At 41.0% G+C, this 20,755-nt stretch overlaps 1 protein-coding gene across 7 annotated transcripts in view; it reads left to right on the top strand.

The window, feature by feature from the left end:
- Positions 1–20,755, top strand: part of LOC128877864 (forkhead box protein P1) — a 392,211-nt gene that overhangs the window by 168,695 nt on the left and 202,761 nt on the right. For all 7 annotated transcript variants that reach the window (XM_054125470.1, XM_054125469.1, XM_054125467.1 and 4 more), the window contains one exon: positions 10,386–10,493. In XM_054125470.1, coding sequence (XP_053981445.1) covers positions 10,386–10,493 — 108 coding nt within the window. The remainder of the gene's footprint in view (positions 1–10,385; positions 10,494–20,755) is intronic.

Raw genomic sequence — 20,755 nt, 5'->3', positions numbered from 1 at the left:
GACCTGCTATCGCGGAGCAAGGTTCCATTGTCCGCGGGTACCTCTGGTTGCACGTCTTTGATAGATGATTCTCTAGAAATTGGGATTGTAGGATTACCAACACGCTTAGTTACAACGTAACCGTTAGTATAGATTTCTCCATAGCCAAACACCCTAATCTCAGCTCCAAATTTCTATATCCTGTTGTACTTCGTATCCTTCCTGACTCATGATCATTCCTTGACCGATTATAAAGGCTCGCAAAAACCTCAGCAAACCAGAATTCAGTTTTCACTGGAACAGTGCGGATCGTTACTGTACAAAATATAAATTCTTAAAAAGTTTCTCTTTACTGCGTTGAACATTTTCCTTGACTCGGAATCCAACATGGGATTGTAGGATTAATTTCGATATTATATGTGTACTCTTCAGGATTGACTCAGATAGTGGTCATCAAGATAACGTCGAGATTATATTGGTTGTTATATTGGTTCTATGTCTAGAGATTGTCATTATAGGATTAGTAAAATTGTATAAGCACTCGTCATCAAGATCACACAAATAATATTATTAACCCTTTGCACTCGAGGCCTTTTTTTTTGGTATCTACCAAATTTCTATATCCTGTTGTACTTCGTATCCTTCCTGACTCATGACCATTCCTTGACCGCCGGCGCCGTGACACGTCGTCCCTACCCATTATTCAGTTTTCACTGGAACAGTGCGGATCGTTACTGTACAAAATATAAATTCTTCAAGTTTCTTTTTACTGTGTGAAACATTTGCCTCGAGTTGGACTCCAACAATTCATTCAAATCTAAAAATTGAGATTGGATAATAATATGTAGAATTTTAAGATTATCCATCTCTTGTCCACAACCCTTAGCGCATACACTCTTCCAAAACTTACTCATCTCTAGTAGGAAATTCATAACCATCCAATTTCATACAAATAATGACAGATATTAGATTCAGACTCTGAAATATAAGAAATTAGACTGTATAATAATAATGTTCTAAGATATCAGTTGCCAACAACTCCTAGCACCTTAAATTTAAAAATTGAGACTGAATAATGATAACAATAATATTCCAAGACTATCCATCATCTCTCAACAACTCCTAATCTCAAATCTACAAATCAAGCCTAAATAATAATAAAATTCCAAGATTATCCATCCATTGTCAGCAACCTAGCACCCACCCTCTTCCAAACCTAACTCGTCTTACAAAATTCGTACCCAGCGAATTTCATAATGCGTTGCGTGTGATCCCAGAAGCTCGTAAAATATTCGAGAGGGAAGTAGAGATTCCCCGTAGTACAAAAATCGTAACGCGTTACGTTTACGTTGAACGACGGAACGGCTCCGTTCTCGGTGGGCAGGAGTGACATGGCCCGCTCGCGTAGCCGAGGAATTTTAAAACACACGACGGTATTTGTGGCCCCCGTCAATTTTTATCCTCGGCCGTTAAGTCGTGTAACGCCCGGCAAATAGACGCGGAGGCTCGGGGCAGGCCGCGGCGAGCAAACGAGTTACGGCCGTGGGGCCTCTAAAAATAAATATGTTGTTTATTCACAAGTAAACCGGATGCCGTTGTTTGCTTTGGAGCAAATTGTTTTGTTAAGTTTTGCCGGAGCGAGAGAGCGGCGTGTTCCTTCGTGTGCGGGTACGTCGTTGTCCCTGCACGAGGCCGTGGCACGGTGTGCGTGCCGCGAGAGAAACGGTTTACCAGCAGGCGAGGGAACAAGAAAGAGTAAAAAGGAAGAAAGAAAATATACGTGAAGTCAACCATCCTCCTCTGTCCGCGCTTTTTCCGGCATGTTTTGCTCCTCGTGTTGCTAGATGCCTCCAGCTGTACGCAGATTCCAGCGCTAATAACCCAACGATGGACGGTCCGAGAGGTTTTCAAACCGTCCAACTCTGCCCATCGAGCGGTATTCTTATTTGGATAGAAATGCCGGATAACGAGGAAGAAACGAACAGTGTACATATTATTCGTTACTCGCGGAATACAAAATTTAGGTGTATAGTCTGAATTGTGCTTGTATAATAATTTCGTATTTTACCCAACGGATTGATTGTATTTTTAAACGCTGAATTTTTAAATGGACAACTTTATTCTAAACTATGTTATCGTCGCATATTTTTACAGCTGATATTTCAAGGTTTATTTGTATAAAATTTTGGTTAATTCTGTGTAATTGTCTTCCTTATGGCCAATCAGATATGAACAATGGAAAGCAATATTTTCGGGCACCAAGGATAGTATCATTTTATCGCGAGTGATTCTGCTTCCTAAAGCATGAGGTCAACGTTAATTACGAGCGTGACTGCGTCACTCCAATAGATCATTTGTGACCACGAATCACAGAGTAAACATTAACGCCTGCTTCCCCAAGGTCTAGCCGTTCCAGGCTCTGACGAAGACGTATTTCCCAAAAACGTGTCCGATATTCTTCGCACTAAAGCGCCTTCATCAGAACATTCTGAATTTCCCCCTTCATAAAAAACACTGGATAATTTGACCTACATATCAACAAAACAGTACATAGACTAACTTCATTACTCGTACTGCAAAATTACCCACGATCTCGAACTAAAATATCCATTTAATCCTTTATAGGTCACTAGTACTCATTGTTACCACCATGGAAGGTGTTTTTAAGTTTCTACGCTCATTCTCTCTTTTTTACAAAAAAAAAAGTGAAAAAAATACCCAAGGGAGTTTTGTCCTATGAATGGTTAAATCTTCAATAAAAATGTTCGAATCTCCCTGTGCAATGCAATGTTATGATCGAAAAATTCGCGCACCAAGGTTGTTAAACGCTGTTAATCATTCGTAGTGGAACGAATCGAGGGTTACAATTAGCGGTCGAATGCCGTCGCTCGGTATACGTGCACCCGGATTAAGGGAGTTCTAACCGCGACCTAATTCCAAGATAAGATAAGTCGTTAAGTGCATGGTGTGGCAGCCCCTCGCGATACTACCCGGTGTTTTATTGCTACGCCCCACCCCCGTGCTGGCTCTCCTTCGGGGCTCGGTGAGATTTATTGTAAAATTCGATAGATATTGCCAATTACAACCCCCGCGGCGCTCCTCCGCCGGGCGTTTCTATCGGTAGAGAGACAGGAGCCACCTTCCTGGCTGCCTGGAGAATTTTAAATGCGTTTTATGTACAGAGACGACACGGTGCGTTGCATAAATCCGTCACTCTGAAAATATGATTACAATCACCGTCTCGGGCTCCCAGCTCTGTTTCAACCCCCTCTCAACCCCTCCACGCAGACACGACCGACCGATAAAACGTTTCATTTCGTCCGGAGAGTGTCTTACGAGGAACCCCGAGTAATCTTCGTCGATCATCGGTTTTATTGCCGCCTTGTATACTAATTTTATACCCTTTTTACGCTCTCACCCCCTCCCCTAAGGGTTGTCGCCCCGTAAGCACTACTCGATGTCAGATTTGGAAAGAATTCTCTCAATCAGTTCGAGTCTACACAGTGAAAAGATTTCTTTCGTGGAAGTTGTATTATGTGGAAAAGAAAATAACAAGATTGATTTTTAATTATGATTATTATTCTATAATAGACTATCGCTGTACCCCAAACCGTGATTTCTGCTACATAAAGTATGACTCCCACAATCTGTGCTACATACGAAGCATTAGAAGCGGAAAGAAATATTGGTAATTACTTAGAAGTATAAAGATCATGCATGATACAAGCTCTCAGAACAAGTTTGCACCGTTGTAGTGTGTTTTTGTATGCTATATACAGTGTGGTCGTATATGTAAATGTATGATCTTCATATGCAAATATCTCGGAAACTTTAAGGGTCGCACAGATTACTCTGACGTGACGTGATCCCGCGTCATAAGACGCGTGATATGAAAAGCTAACATAGGGTTTTGCATGGCGACGTTCACATTAATCTGACGTGACGTGGGCTGACGCCATCTGACGCGACACGCGTGTTCCCACGTGGGCCCACGGCATAAGACGGGTGGTTAAAATCTAACATAGGGTTTTGCATGGCGACGTTCACATTACTCTGACGTGACGTGGGCTGATGCTATCTGACGAAATGTGCGTTCTGACGCGTCAGGAGCACATGAAAACTACTACATTTTTCGTGAGCGTTGGAAGGCGTCAGAAGACTCGGGTGTTTTCTAGGAACCTGTTTTCCATTTTTAAGAGATAAACTAATTTAAAAAACAAAAACTACACTAAAAAGTATAAAATAGTTTGTAGTTAATTTATATAAATTTATATGACCAGTAATTTATATGAGCAGCTCTAGATATAATTGGTTATAAAAGTATGAGAAAATGCAGTGAAAAGTATGAAATAATTTCTATTTAAACTGCATTCTTGTCAGCTTTTCATGCATTTGATTAGATATAAAATGCAGCATATTAAATACAAAAACATAATTTTTTTTGTACTTGAAATGATTAAACATATTGAAATAATAAATAAAATTATTAAATCTAATCTTAAGGAATTTTAATAAGAAAAATTATTAGTATTATTATTGTTATGCACGATTTTATTTGTACCGTAAAAAAATGTTTAATATCGTCATTAAACATTAAACGTTATTAAATCTCGCACGGCTAGGTTGGTTGTTGACAAACTGGACAACTACACGTCTGAAGTAGTTAACATCGCCTACCGTGATACCTCTTCGACATTGCAAAAAAATAAAGAGTGTTCCGTCGCAAGGAACATAACATTGAAATTTTGTTGGTACGTTTGGCCTGCGGACGAGAAAAGGTTATTTTTGAGATTTAAAGTATTTCGAGTCTTTAGCGTTGAATGGTTTTTAGAATCTCTAATACCCGTTTCGACTTCAATAACCGAAGTCCCATAAACTCAGAATTATCAAAGGATTCATTATTTCTGACAACTTCTCATGTCTGACGTGGGCCCACGTAGCCTGACGTCAGCCCACGGTGCCTGACGTGGGAACACGTCACGTCACGTCACGTCACGTCAGGATAATCTGTGCGACCCTTAAGGCCGAGCGCCCTTGACAACATATTTCAAGGTCATCGAAATCGGTGAGGAGGGCATACTTCTAAATAATTAGCGAAATATTTAGAATGAAATTTTCCAACGACACTGTACGATAACAATCGCCACGAGATTGATAGGTGTCATGGATAAACATTAATTCGAATTTTCGTTTACTCATAATAAAGTAATTTCCCCCTCAAGCGGTTAAAGAGCTATCAGTTAAACTCGAAGAGTGCAAAAACAATTGAATAAATTCGAAACAATCGAAGCGGCTCTCCGGGAGATAAGCAAGCCGAGGCAATCGAACCGACGATGAATCTCGAGCATCATATAAACGTCGATAGTCGTTCGCATCCGGTGTCCGTGAGCGCTATCGATGAATCATTGAAATTGGGATTGTTTGCGCTCGCTGATTAATTCGCCGCCCACGTGGCAAACGAATATCTTGCCGCGGAAAGTGTTCGCCGTGGCAATTATACGGTCTCGTATCGAAAACAAGATATGTGGGACACGGAGCGTGACGGGCGTCGACGTTGCTCGTCACAGACGTTTGTTTATTTCCAAGCTGGTTGCATCTCGGTGGGCACAATGGACGGCACAACGTGCAAACGTTCCACCGGTGGAACGTTGTGTGCGACGCGACACGACGACGACGACGACGACGACGACGACGCCGAGGTACGTCGGTGCGTTGCGTGTTTTGTTTGCGCGTTTCTTTTGTCGCGTGTATGTCCAGCTGCGCGTCGAGACCGCGGCCCGCCTCATGCAAATGAAGCGCACAATGTACCTCAATAGCCTCCGCGTATTTATATATGCTATCCGGTTCATTATTTTCCGCCGCCACTGTTTATTTCTGCCTTACACCGCCGCGCCAATGAAACACGCTTTTTAGCCGAAGGAATAGAGCGAGACCGAGGGACATCATCGATCGTTGCGCTTCACACGCCTCGACCCTCATCCCGGGTAAGAAAATAGTTGTGACTGTTATTAACGCGTTCGATAACCGGACGACGCGTATAATCACTGGGACGCGCCCAGAATTTCAACGGCAGGGAGTGGCGATGAAAAATTAACAGGAATATCTTACCTTCGGGAAAAATTTGGTACTGAATTGCAGCGATGGGCAAAACCCTAGGTTTCGAGTAAATCTGAAATTTGCCGATACGTTTGTCTCGTTTCCTCTTTTGAACATTTTCCAGAGAAAGAAACGAGACAAACTTCAGATTTATTCGAAGCCTAGGGGTTTGCTCGTCTCTGCTGAATTGTAATTATTCTGTCTGGTAATTTAATTAGTTGGCAAAAGGCTGAATTGCATAATTTGGATCCCAAAATTGATAGTAATATTTACTGCATTTTACTTGCGGAGTGACGCTTGTTTATTGAACTTGTTAAATGAAAGAAGGTAGGCTAAAGTCAATACATTCCGTTTGCGCGTAATTGATACCATGCGTCATGCTAAATAAAATTACTATTAGTATTACTATTGTACAGTAGTCTGTAATGAATGACTTATCATGTGAATGGCGGCAGTGAGTAATTAACAAAGTATGCCACTATATCTTCTGGGAAAAATAAGTTCTTCGGGAAACTTTGCACTAGATTGCAATTGTTCTAACTGGTAATTTAATTGATTAGTAGGTGGTGTACGTAAAATCGCCAAAATTCATATTATTTGATCTTAGAATGATAAAGTACGATGCATACACATCTCCAAAATGAATCGCACAAGACAGGAGACCTGACTGATTCGCTTACTTTCACCACGGAACAAAGTGACTACTGCCTTCTTTTTCTATCGAGCTCCACAAAGAGATCGCTCTGTAAATGATCCACAAAGGAGTGAGCTGAGATCTCCACTAGAATAACACATACCTAGAAACATGCGTCACGTCAAGTAAAATTACTGTTACCATTAGCATCGTCCAACGATTTGTAACGAATGACTTTCGAAGTGAACGGTGGCAGTAAACGATTAACGTCATATCGATCCGCGTAACAGTAGCGATGCGTAACATTGGTAATTCTCGGGAAACGATTATTAGTTTCCTCGATCTCGCGTCGATTATGCAGGAATCCATGACTCACCGCTCTAATTGCTCGATAGATCTTAATCCGTTCCGCCGACTTAAATTTGCAACGAGTTGCATTCCTATTTACGGTTTACGCATCTATCTATCGCGGGCCGGTTCGGCTCGCGGTTTACTACTAATTATAATCTAAATTTGGTTAGCCTTCGAGGTTCCCCTTGTCCCTTTCCTTCGTCGGCCCGGGGGTGCACGGTTCACCCACGCAGAAACTTGCAGAGCTGGAGCAAGTTCGGGACAGCGATTCCGAAGGTTGCGCAATAAGTCGAGGATAGAAATTCGGCTAATTATACCGCGACGGGGTGATTTGATTAAATCGGCACAGCTGCATTATCGCTCGAGGCCGACTTTCCTGTATATACAAGCTGAGCTGGGACGGCCATTTGAGTAATTCGTTTACTTTTGGTAATCGTTAGAAGTACTCCGAACGAATTATTAGGTTGTCAGCCATAGTGGAGCTGTTAGAGTGATAGTGGAGGTAAATTCCTTTTTTTCTTAGCTGAATTGTTAGTAATTTAAGAAGACTCGATGGAGGAATGAATTCCAAGTATAAGAGTAGTATATTTATAATAATATTAATAGTTCTCATGGTATTTGGCTAGAACTCTAGAGATTTAATCTATCTTGCTTGAGCTTCGAGTTATACAGGCAATTTTAATCATTTGTTGTTTACAATTACAATACTTGTTGGGATTAAAATATGTACGATATTAAAGCAAATTCGTACATTGAAAGAATAAAAATAACGTTCCTCAGACATTCCACTACAAAATGTCTCAATCTTTGAAGATAGTTCAGTTGTTTTGTCAGACGTTGGCGGTCTCCTCGGATACATTATCGATGTATTTCAATACTGGCGATGGCTACTGAATAAATAAATATTTTTCACCGACTCCGAAAATAAAAACGTGGCGGATTTAGAGTTGGCGAACGAGCAGACCAAATATTAACAGGCCCTCCAAGACCTATCCATCTGTTGTAAAATCGCTCGTTCGAGAACTGTCTGGCTACCGGGACTGAAACGGAACGATGCAACATCATGCATAAATCACGTGCAACGAATACGCTGGCTTCTTCGATAATTCATGTAATCGATTACTCGAGAAATTGATATAAAATTGACCTGTCAATCTCGCATTAAGGAAAACAAGAAGTTTGCCAACAATAGAAACAAACAACGCAGTGGAATTAATAATAATAACTCGGATTGAGAATTTTATGAAATACATGCATGCAGAAATGCATAAAATCTTCAGTTTGGTGATTCACAATTATTGGCGTAATTATTAGTAAAAAATTATTATGACTTGAAGAGAGGCTCCAGCGAGGCACATATTTGTACAAGCTTTTCTTATTGCATAGGTGTCTCGAAACCATTTTTAATATGGGTATATGTGCTAGCGTATTCCTTGCATAATTGACAGATGAATGTATTCCTTTTTAGCTGGTTCTCGAAAGGCTACGATAACCAAGGTGAATTTCTAGGAATTCTATGATTATTTTCGAACGAATCTTATGAAACTGAAATAGTAGCTTTATTCGTAAATATTGAAGCAGGTGTTCGAGTCGTGCAAACGAATATTAATGTACACTGCGCTCCATGCAAGACTTATAATCCGATTTACTGGTATCTTAATTGTAAGATCTAGACTGTGACGACCAGATTATCTATTTATACCAACATTACTACGTCACATTTTTATCTATATTTATTTGGCTCGGAATTCTATCATACACAAATTTATTACATATCCCATAAAATTTGGAATAATTCACGCCACTTATTCTTCAGGTATTCTAATTAATATACGAAACATAGTCTCTTATTTTACAATATTTCCCTACTTTTCTGACGTAGCTATTATACCGTCACTATAAAATTTCCGTAGTCTTTCTTATTATTGACGCAGTCTGCAGCACGAATATATAGGATGACCTAATATTTCCGTATCTTACTAATTCCAATACATTTATTATTTTTATTCAGTATATCGATCGAAATAAATCGAACACCTTCTGATAACGTACTCCGACACTCCGGGAGTTAACAAGCAAAGCGTGCACCTCCCGTTCCCACCCCTAACTCCGCTTCTCGGGGCGATAAAGAATAACTACCCCCACAACGATTGACCGTATCGAAAAGAGGGCGCGATCTTTAGATTCCGTATTCGTGCAAACGAATATTAATATAATCGCGGCAAGCAGAAATCCAAGGCGAAGGTAAAGAATGATATAATAGTCGGCCCGTAAGGGATGCGTCTCGAGACCGAGAGGGCGAGCCGCCCGAAGACGAAGTGTTCTCATTATACCGGGTGATTTATGCGCGTGCCACCTTGCCGTCGGAAGATTCTAGGTTAGGAATAAAGGTAAAAGAAAAATAAGGCTTACGGGGTGCGAAGTCGAGAAAGAGTGGCGTTCGAGAGGGTTTGGGGAGGGGGGAAGGATGGGCAACTCGTGGCCCGCGGAATATATTACGAAAATAAGCCCCACGCAGCATCGAAAAAAGTTTTACACCGCGGAGTTCCAAAGATCGATGACTCTTTTCTTTGCAACTGGCTTCGCTTACTCGCTCGGCGAAAACACTGCAGGAGGAATAAATATTTTCTCGCGGAACGTTCGCTAGCAAAGTTTCCTCCGGCGTTAACGAGTCGCTGAGCTTTCGTTTTTAAAGAAACCGAGTGCCGCGAGTACAGGCAGGGGTTGCAACTCCTTTTCGATAATTGGTAAGGTGTAGCAATTTCTACTATTTTGGATTCTTTCTTCGTTTATTGATATAATTTATTGTATTTTTGTTGAAGTAAGGTTCTCTTTAAGGAAACTGTTTCGAGTAACTTGCGGCAATAGGAATTTTATTTTTCATTGAGCGTTTTCTACTAATACAGACTAATACTAAGAAATACAGACTATACATAAATACAGACAATAAATCTGATTAGGATTCATGAATTTCTATAACGTTATAAAAATAAATACTACGATAAACGTTAGATTATGTAGGCATCAATTGTCTCAAAGCAAAATTTGATTCTCATAGAAATGTTTATAAATATTCATGTGGCCATCAACGTGTTAAACGATTTAATGGTGCTTGGTATACAAATATTGAATAATACAAAGTACTCCTATTTTACTAATTTATTTTTTTTAAAATGCCATCTCGGCGTAGTCGGTGAACAAACATTAAAATATATATATATACTTTTTCGACGATACTTTTTCGAACGACTCTATGAATATTCCACTGTATCAATCATGAATCATACCTACATTGCAACGTATTAACGGTGTCTTATCGTTTCAGGGACACATCGGTGAGAATCCGTTCGACAACGGTTCGTGGGGAAAGGAACAGTTCCAGCCATCAGCGGTTCCTTGGCAGCTGAATCCGCGCGGCCACGCTCGTCCCAGTGTGAGTACTCGTTAAAAGTACATCACGTTGCGTTTCTCTGTCCGTGTACGAGAAAAATAAATGAAGAAAACGGAAAAGAGGTTGGGAACAATTGCAAAGGAACGCGCGAAGCAAAGCCACTTTGGCTTCAGCAACGCCGGGAGAGAGAGAAAGAGAGAAATAGGGTTGAATATAACGCGCAGTCAGAATCCTGTCCGACACAAGGGCTCGGTGTCTGAAATTTGTAATTCCAGCCTGGATAAGAATACTATCCCTCTGCGGAGGGTGAGTAACGACCGCGGAAAAAGAAATCCGGCCACTCATTGTGTCCGCAGGTAGCAAAAATGCTGGGGGCATCGCTTCCTCGGAGCATTTTCTCTCAGGAGTCGACACGGCTACTACGTCGTCGTCGTCGTCGTCGCCAACCACCGACCTACCCTTCCTTCTTCTGGCTCGCCCCGTTGAAAACCACCCTCTAGCTGCCTCCCGGTCGCTCTCTCCCGCCACCAACTCGTCCTGTCACCCGGTATTTATAATACGCTTTGTTTTCCCTCGGCTATTTGTCTTGGGCTCTCGGTTCCTTCGCTAACGTTATTATCTCGCGTTTTATTTTTATTTAATTCCAACCCCACCGCTCTCTCTTCAGCGACCACTCCGCCCGACGCCAGGCGCCGCCGTTACTTATCCGTCCCGGACCCTTAACGAGCGAAACGTGTCCTACGGTTCAGGGAAAACTTTGCGCTAGGGACAAGTTCTTTTTTCGATCCCTTCTTCTCTCTTTCTCTCGTTCGGGGTGTTTTGTTTAAGAGTTATTCGCAATTAACACTGCGGAGTTCAATGATGCCGTGTTGAAGATACGGAGTTGATGTGTATATAAGAATATAGTCCTTACGAAGATGGCAGAGTAACTTTCGTATTTACGTGACGTTCGTGTATGGCGCAATTTATTACTGTTGAGTGCCTGATGAATATTTGCCTTGAGAGTTTGAATATCTTGTCTACCTTGGTATACCAAACGTTATTGGGGGATCTAACAGAACAGTTCATTGATCTAGTATGTGCAATTGTTAATTATAAATCCAATATTATTTCTTGGAACAAGAATATTAGTATTAGTACATACTTTGTAGCTTAGAATTTGTTTTGCCAAATGAATAAATTATTTCTTCTAATTGATCTATTATAGTATATGTAATTACTAATTATAAATCCAATTAATATGCAGAAATATTATTTCTTGGAACAAGACTATTAGTATGAGTATATACTTTCTAGCTTAGAATTTCCTTATCCAAACGAATGAATGATTTCCTCCAGTTAAATAGGAACATCTCTTTACCTCGAAAAGGTGAATGGTACAATACAGTCAATTTCGGGATAACTCTAACACCTCCACCACCATATCCTGATAAGCTTTGATTTCGCTCTTTATTTGTTCTCGAAGCCACCCTCGATGTATCATTATTTAACGGAACGCGCGCGTTTCCAGCGTGTATCGAGAGCCGTGTGACGCAAAACGTTGCATTGTAACGCAGGTAATGCGCGCGCTGGCCACGGTTAAATAAACGATGAGTGACGCGCGATCTAAATTACACGCGATAGGAAACAACGGGGCGAAACGGTAACACGCGATTTCCAAGACGTTTAACGCAACCGCTGATCGTCGTACGTTACCTGTGAATTTACGCGCGGATATCGAAACCGCACAACATCCGCGTTCGAGTCTATATCGCGCGGAATTGAATTTTTTCTCGGATCGGTATCCGTAACGTCGTTCTCCTTATTACGATACAATGTCTTCATTCACCGTCGTTTATTCGCGCGATGCAACGTTTACACACCTATACACACAGGAGAGCACAGAGAAATAGAGAAAGAGAGAGGTAACGATAGAAAAAAAAAATAAATAATGTTTATCTTGGCTTTTACGTGCGATAGGGAAGCAAAGTCGATGCCGCCCACGCACATAGCCGGCTCTAGGAAAAAACCATTCGTGCCACTTCGCACGTATGTACGTGTGTATCAAGCTTGTTTATTGAAATCGTTTCGTCTCGGCGTGTCAGTACGCCGGCCAATACCGCGCGAGAAATACACACGTATCGTTGCACGCAACGTATGGGCTGTTTAAAGCTGCCCGTTACGACCGCGATCAACGATACGTGTAATTTATTTTCTATCCGCAGTTGCAAACTTTGCCCTCGAAAATATTTTACCGCCGCTACGAGTGTGTCGGTATGTAAAACACTCTGTCGATATGTCGGGGACTTTAGTCAGTTAACGGAATGACGCTTTAGAAAGAGAAAGAAAGGAAAAGAGAAAGGATAATCGCGGAAGAAACTGAATTCATTGAAGATACATCGCGGTGCACGGATATGCACTGTGATAGAGTCATTGAATTGTTGGTTGGTGTGGGCTGGGTTTGAAATGGTAGAAAATGGTTTGGGTTATTCGATTTCTGTTTGGGCGTTATGGAATGTTAATTTTAGTTTATGTTTAGAAATGGTGATTTTTATTCAGTATAAGACACGCTAAATGTTGAATGTTTCATTTACGCAAGGATTTAAGCAAGGAGCACATCAAATGTTATTTATCTATCATTTCTTGAAAGTTTCATTTACGCAAGGATTTGGCCTTTTTTCAATTTTTTCATGTGACTTGAATGCAATTTTATTCGTTCAATGCAAAGTACCTACAATTTCTTCAATAAAGAACACATCAAATGTTATTTATCTATTATTTCTAGAAAATTTCATTTACGCAAGGATTTGGCCTTTTTTCAATTTTTCCCTTTGACTTGAATGCAATTTTATTCGTTCAATGTAAAGTACCTACAATTTCTTCAACAAAGAACGCTTCAAAAATTCGTACCTTTCATTATTTAAAAGTTTCATCTATCAAAGATCAGAATTACTCTTCCCGAATTTCCCCAATTAATTTTAATTCAATTCTACCGGTAATTGTATTCACCGACCTGCTATTACTCGGGAAGAGTTATTAGAGAAGAGAATGCCCAAGAACCTACAAAATGCAAACAATATGCAAGAGTATAAAAACGATTGAAAGTTCACGTTATAATATTTGCAGAATAAAATAAATTCCTATTTAGGTTCAATTTTTGTATACACAAATCGCGAAGATTTTATTTTGCATAAAGATCCGCGGTCTATTTATTACACACAAATATTTTGTGTCAAGCCTTCCTTCGAATACACCAATTTATTAAACAAACATTTATTAAACCTACCACTAAATAACTAGCTCGCACGTAAAAAGAAAAGAATCGTTAACTTTCTCGACGTAACTAGCGCTAATTCGCCCGTGAATCGAGTGCTCGTGTACGGGAAATTATGCATGCAACGAACGCCTATTCGCGGCTTTCTAAGAAGCTGACAAACGCACACGTGTCGACGACGAGTTGTCCCGCGATTCCACAATACGCACGCTTACGTGCATTGGAACACACGCGAAAAAGGCGCTGCGCAGACCCGACGACTATAGGCATATAGTAGGAAAGGTATATAGATAGTCGGCTGGTATACACAGGCCATGAGATCATCGAGCCGACGACTGTGCTTGTGGAAACACTGACGTCAACAGTTTCGGCTCGTTTTTTGCCTCGCGAATGATCCCTGGTACGATGATATCGAGAAGACTCATGCCGATTGTGCACGTGCAAATATTACCTGGCGCTCGTTCGATCCCGTTCTCCATTAAACATCGAATAGGCAGGTTAGCGAAGTAATCGAATCGGTTGTTTCGGAAAAAATGTTTTCCCGTGGAAATTACAGAATTTTCCACAAAGGGAATCTAGGGATACAGATAGATAGATGCATCGTGTTTTTTAGCACGTTGATCGCCACGTCACCTAGAAATGGCTGACAGGACTTTATATAGCTGTAACGATACGTGTGTCTGACATACGTTGTCTCATTCTTCTTCAGCCCATCGCACGGGGCGTAACGCATGGGATTTTTGTTTCTTTTTAATTATTTAACCATGTTCCAGGACTCCGATCGTTCTGAAACTTTTACAAGTGTCAGGTGAATAACCGATAATCATTCCTGACTATTTTGGTAGGTACTCACAGGGAAAATAAACAATAAATTATTTATTTTTCACCCTTAATAATCAAAACAATACCCTGAAAAGATATATGAGATGTAGTTTATAAGTACGAATATTTTCGTTTTGCAGAATTTAAATATCTGAAATAGTAACCGAGAAAAAAATAATAAATCTAAGGATGTTTGCCCTCGTATTACCTTTAAACAAGGAGGTAACGGTCTGAAACTTTGTACGATTAGGTTTTAGGTCAAAAGCATTGCACGGCACATAATAGCAATGAAAATTGCGGGTCGATTGCCTATCCTTATATTGCTAGACTCTTTCCAGAAACGTGTCAACTGTTTCGTAATAACTCTTCTCTCGCCAAAGAATATTTTCCATCGCGACTGTGACAAAATCGCCGCTTTAGCAGAGAGCGAATAAGGGTCGAAAGGAATATTTTCCAGTGGTCGTGGAGCAATATCGGTGAAATTTAAAAGGGGACGAAACGCAACGATTCTCCGGGACGGTAATCCGAGCCTCGCGCGAGTCTTCGGCAATATGAATCGCGAGAAAAATCAGAACTGGATGTAAAGGCGCCGTAGGGGTGGTGGATCTTGGGTCCCTCCGGGCAACCCCTGGGTTTTAAGATATGCAGGGCGCAACGCACGCTTTCCTAGCGAGACTATTTTAATACGAATGAGGGTGGGAGGATCAGAGCGCGATGGTACGGCGAGAGACTCGCAGAAGATCTACTTCTTGATTACAGAACTTTTTACCTAATTACATAACATTGTTACCATTTACAAAATCGCAGCGGGTGTACGTCGTCTGACTACTAATTAGAATTCCCGATTAGCGCCCCGACGAGATCGCGCTCCGTTCCGATGAATCTCGTGGACACCCTTCCTGCTAAGGAAATTATCCTTGCTTTCGTTCGTTTTCTCTCGGAGAAGAAAAATAATAGGACCCAAGGATTCTTTAAGGGTAAATATACAATTGGCTTGTTTGGTCATTGGATGCTGGGTCGGATTAGAACTCGAAAAGTCAGCAGAACGCTTTCAGGACCTTCGTTATTTGTTTTCTCTCGGAGTGTGAAAATGCTCGTTATGTAGATTTATTTATTTTTAATTTAGAAGACATACAGAGAGGCATGACAGAAATAACGATAGGTTCAGTTTTCTCACGTTTTCACAGATTTATAAAATTTAAAAATTACAATTGTACATATGTGAAATCAAAGAAGAACTACTTCAGCTGTCTCTAATTTCGTGAATTCTCCATGTAATAAAATTCTTTGGCGGATGTATTTTTAAATATATCTACACATAGAGATGCGCTCGATAAAATACGTTTTTCGAAAGCTCTACACTCGAACACCCCCTAAAATAAAATACCTCGGAAACGAAAGGATTTATCCGCAGGAGCGGAGTTTCTTATCGGAAAGATGCGAGGTCGTGGAGATAGTCATGCGCAGGGGACGAGTTCTCGACGATCCAGACATTAAGACGTCTGGTCCTCGACCTCCGTTTTCCCTTCCAACGGTTCCCCTCGCCGCCTCTCTGTCCGCCGTTAGGTGAACCCCTTAGACGGCGGTGGTTTACCCCGTCTTCATTGTCCTCTAATTCTCATCTGATCCTCACATTACGTAATTTTCTCTTTATTATTTTATAATTCCTGACTCCCGGAGCCCCCGGTGTCTCCGTATTCATCCGACTTTCGGGTCCGCACGAACTCACACCACGCCGCGCATACTAATGCATTCCCGCATTTATTAATTATTCCCGCTAGTTACCGCGGCTTCTCGACCCCCCTCCCGACGTTGTTCCACCCGTTGGCTCCGCAATGATAGATTAAACCTCCTAGATTCGGCGACGGACAATGTACCTCACGTGCGAAGCTACTCCGTGGCCCCGCTTATCTACCCGAAATTTTTCACCGGTTTTTCCGCTGTACACTTTATCATTCCGTCCTGGCGACTTGACGGGATCAGCCTCGATTTCTTGGGAAACTTCCACGGAGTTTGGAGTAGTTGGAGTAGTCGGACCTGCGTTTAAAAAAAAATAGGATTAATAAATGCAATAGCAATTATAATTTAGGAAAAATGTTTTAGTTTAGATATTAAGTACTAAAATGTTGAAGATTTACTTGTTTAATAGGGTGCGGGAGACGGTTTCAAGATTAATTATTCAAAGTGTAATTCTCTTTTTAAATTAAAGAGTTTTCCACGAGCGGCTTCAGAAGTATGAATAGATCCAATTTATATATTTATAATGCATATATCCACCAAGACTATGTTACCAGATATACAATTACTAAAATTTATTTAGTTTATTGAGCTTCAGAATTCTGTTCTTCTTTTCATTAAAATACGAGTAGTATAAAATAGATCCAATTTATATATTTATATTCATACGTGCACCACGATTATGCTACCAGATATACAACTATTAAAATTTATTTACTAAAAAACAAAATCCTAAATTAATTTCACAAATATAATACATAAACATACCGATAGCATCGAGTCCAACCGAAAGGAACCCCAGATATTGAACATGTTTTCACCAGAAATTGTTCGACTCTTGATTCGTTCGTTCTCTTTTTCGGCTACGATCGAGTGTCTTGCGGAACCGAGCCGTCTCTTTTTATCCTGTTTCAACGAATCGGGCGCAAAACTTTCGCGGAAATTCGCGCATGTAATTTATTATCCGGCCGCGCGGCACACGGAAACAGCGATTTTGTAACAATTAAAAAGCTATTCAACATATCGATGATCCCCGGCCTCCCTCAGGGGTACTCGATAGCTACCGAAAACGGATTTTCACGTCGGACTTGAGCCCGCCACCGCCCCGGGGAATTTAATTCCCTTTTAACGTCGGGGCGATTCCTTTTCATGGCAATCGCGAATGTTTAATTGGCTCGACCGAGAGGCAGGTAGTGGCTACATTAATTGCAGCGGATTGCTGGGGTGGCTCCGGGGGGTCGACCAGGTGGGTGTCTAACCGTGGATCGGGGGCGGGAGGAGGAGGAGGAGGGAACAAGGCAGCGTTGGTGGAAAAGGCGGCTCGCATTGAATGCTAAACAAAAGCTAATTTATATCCGGAGGTCGGGACTTTGCCGGAGATCGGGAGATGAATGGCTATACTTCTTGCATACCAAGTGGGTCGCCGGGTCCTGAAGGACCGCCGAGTTAAAGATCCTGGGGGATGTTCCCTTCGAGGCAGTCACTCGTATCCACAAATCCGCCATTCACCTCGGAATAGTGGACTACGGTTTCCAAGGGTGGGGGGTTTCGTCAAATATCGCCTCGTCGTCACCTAATCTCCGAAGACATTGAAAAATGCAACCCTCTGGGGACCTACAACGTTACTTTAAAGATCTGAAAAGGGAAGGGGGGAAAAGTGAAGATTTCGAGGGAAAATGTATTTGGGGGATGAGTAGTGTTTCTTGCGAGTAGTATTTGGAGTAGTTATTCTTAGGAGAAAGTAGAAGATGAATTTTTTTCTTGAAGAAAAATATTTTTATTGGAGCAATGAAAAATGAATTATTTTCTTGAAGAGAGACGTATGTAAAGTTTAGGTGAAGAATGGTTATTTTTATTGGGGTAGTGGAAAATGAATTATTTTCTTGAAAAGAGACATATGTAAAGTATTATATACGTGAAGAATGTTTATTTTTATTCGAGCAATAGAAAATGAATTTTTTCTTTAAGAGAGACATATGTAAAGTGTACGTGAAGAATATTTACTTTTATTGGAGCAGTAAAAAATGAGTTTTCTTCGTCGGAATTGTAATTGTTTATTCGGTAAAGATTTTAGGTACTTACAGAGAAAAGTATATATAAAACGCGAATGAGTTATTATTGTGATTAGAGTTGTAGAAAATTAATTTTCTTCCTCGAAGATTGCTTATTGGATAGAATGTGATTTATATGCACTTTTGGTGCACCATACTCGAAGCTACATTTAAAATGAATTTATTAAAATTACTTAATATATAAACAATGTGTAAATTAAACGATAGGTTTGACATTTCCAAATATGATAAACGTTTCATTATTTACGTGAAGAAATTGATATATCAAAACTATCATTAAATTTTAACAAGTTTTTTCGAGAGAAATAAAGGGTATGAATATTTTTGAAACTAACTATATTTACCGAGTGCAAAATTCCAGTTTAAACAAAATCCTACGGCTCCTTTAGAGACAAGCGAACCTCTGCTAAAAATTGCGAAGGTTAGGCGCGAACGAGCGACGGGAGATATTCCCTTTAGGGTTGCCGCCCTTAAAATTCGACCGAGAACCGGCCGTTCAATAATCATACATCCCCTTGAAGAACTCGGCATCTCCGTGCGTTACCCTTTCGATAATGAACGAACTCGCCGGCTCGAAAATCACCGGGCATCGTCGGAACAAAGTTCGACCCGTGTAACTCTCTCGAATTGCATTTCTCGAACGAAAAAATTTAATTTCTACTCCCGCCCCAGTTGCCGCGGAGGGCCGCGGGTACTCGTCGAAAAACGAGCATTTCCTCCGCCTCTTCCTGAAACATTTTTCGAATCGACCCGTCCGTCGTTCCAGAATCTGCGCGGAAAAAAAGAATTAAAAGGAAGGAACGAAAAAAAAATGTCGATTTCCCGAAGCAACGTCCCAAACGTAATCGGAAAGAAAGTTGGTGCGGCGTTGGTAAATTTCTAAATGAGATTTGTCGAGTCCCGGCGGTTCTTTCTCTCCGCGCCGCGATCGAGATTCTATTCCCGGGACTTGCGGAGGGCAGAGCGGCGTATCATGAAATTTTAATCTTGTTGAAAAAGTTTTCGGCTCTTCGATCGGGGCGAGAGGGATGCGCCGGGAGGTGAAGCCTGTTGATTCCGATCCCGCGGCTGGGAAACATCGTCTAGCCGGCGTTGAACTTTCTCGATACACAAGGCAACATAGCAACACAACACGGTTGAGCACAACAAGTGGGGGGGATGCTGGGGGTGGAAAGCTCGATGGATATACAGCCAGCCGTGGCGGAGAGGCGCGCGTCGCTCGCTAGCCACGTGCTTTTCATCCCCTACCCGGTGGTTGCCTCTCCACCCCTTTCGTCGTCTGTCTTCCTCTCGTTCGCTCGCTCTAAACAACCCCTCTACCCACCGATCGGCCGGTCGTGTACACCCCTGTCATCCACCGCGCGTGGGAAACGCAGGCTCTCGCGCCGAAACACCACGTGCTCGCCCGTCCTCTCTCTCCAATTACGTCTGCTTGACCACTGCCAATTAACCAACCCCCGAAACAAATCATTCGCGTTCTTTCGCGATCGCCGTTTCCCGAACCGGGTGAAAGGGAAGAGTTAAAGGAAGAATAACGATGGAGATCGCTTCTGGGAGTAGTTTTTTTTTAGTGGAAAATTATACGGTACACACGGGGTAGTTTTAAGGAGTAATTAATTGGAAATTAATGCTTTGGATACGTGGAGATTTATATTTTTATTGCAACGCGAAAATGGAAAGTTTTTTAAGTGATGAGGAAAGAGTTTCTGATATTTAAGCAGAAATATTACTCTGGAGGAGCTACTGAGAGTTTGTAAATAGTATATTATTGGAAAATTACGGTGTACGAGTAGGAGATAGCTTTGAAGATTAATTAGTTGTACATTAATGCTTTGGATACATGAAAATTTGTTTTGATTGCACTGCGAAAATAGAAACTTTTTTGAATCCTATGGAAAGACTTTTTAATATTTAATCAGAAATATTCCTCTCGTGGAGCTGTTGACAGCTTCAGCTTTATAATCTCATACAGAAAATACACATATGAAATCGTCGAAAATTCAGTTACGCATTTAATAAAGAAAAACAATGAGAAAAAAAAATACATATATATTTGTTCCTGGAATATCAGATAGAGTTACCCCGGAAATGAAATATATCATTTATTGATATTCCAGAAACCAGAAATTGTGGTTTCATATAATAAAGAATACAATAAAATTGTCGGAATAATATTTCAGAAAATATCAATGGAAATACCACCCGAGAACATCAATCAGGGATTCCCCGGAAATGAAATATCATTTATTGATATTCCGAGTGGTCACAACAAAATACATTTATAAATATTTATACAAAAAAAATATTGCTTGGAAGAAAAATCAACTCACCACTAAATCTCTTTACAATATAAGTCGAGTAAACGCTGGTCTCGACTTTGTGCGTTGTTCGAATCGCCCTGTGGTTGAAGGAAAGCACAC

Source organism: Hylaeus volcanicus, chromosome 6 (assembly GCF_026283585.1).
Source record: "Hylaeus volcanicus isolate JK05 chromosome 6, UHH_iyHylVolc1.0_haploid, whole genome shotgun sequence".
Classification (NCBI taxonomy): Eukaryota; Metazoa; Arthropoda; class Insecta; order Hymenoptera; family Colletidae; genus Hylaeus; species Hylaeus volcanicus.
The sequence above is the reverse complement of the archived record's forward strand: the minus strand, read 5'-3'. Positions and strand labels throughout refer to the sequence as shown.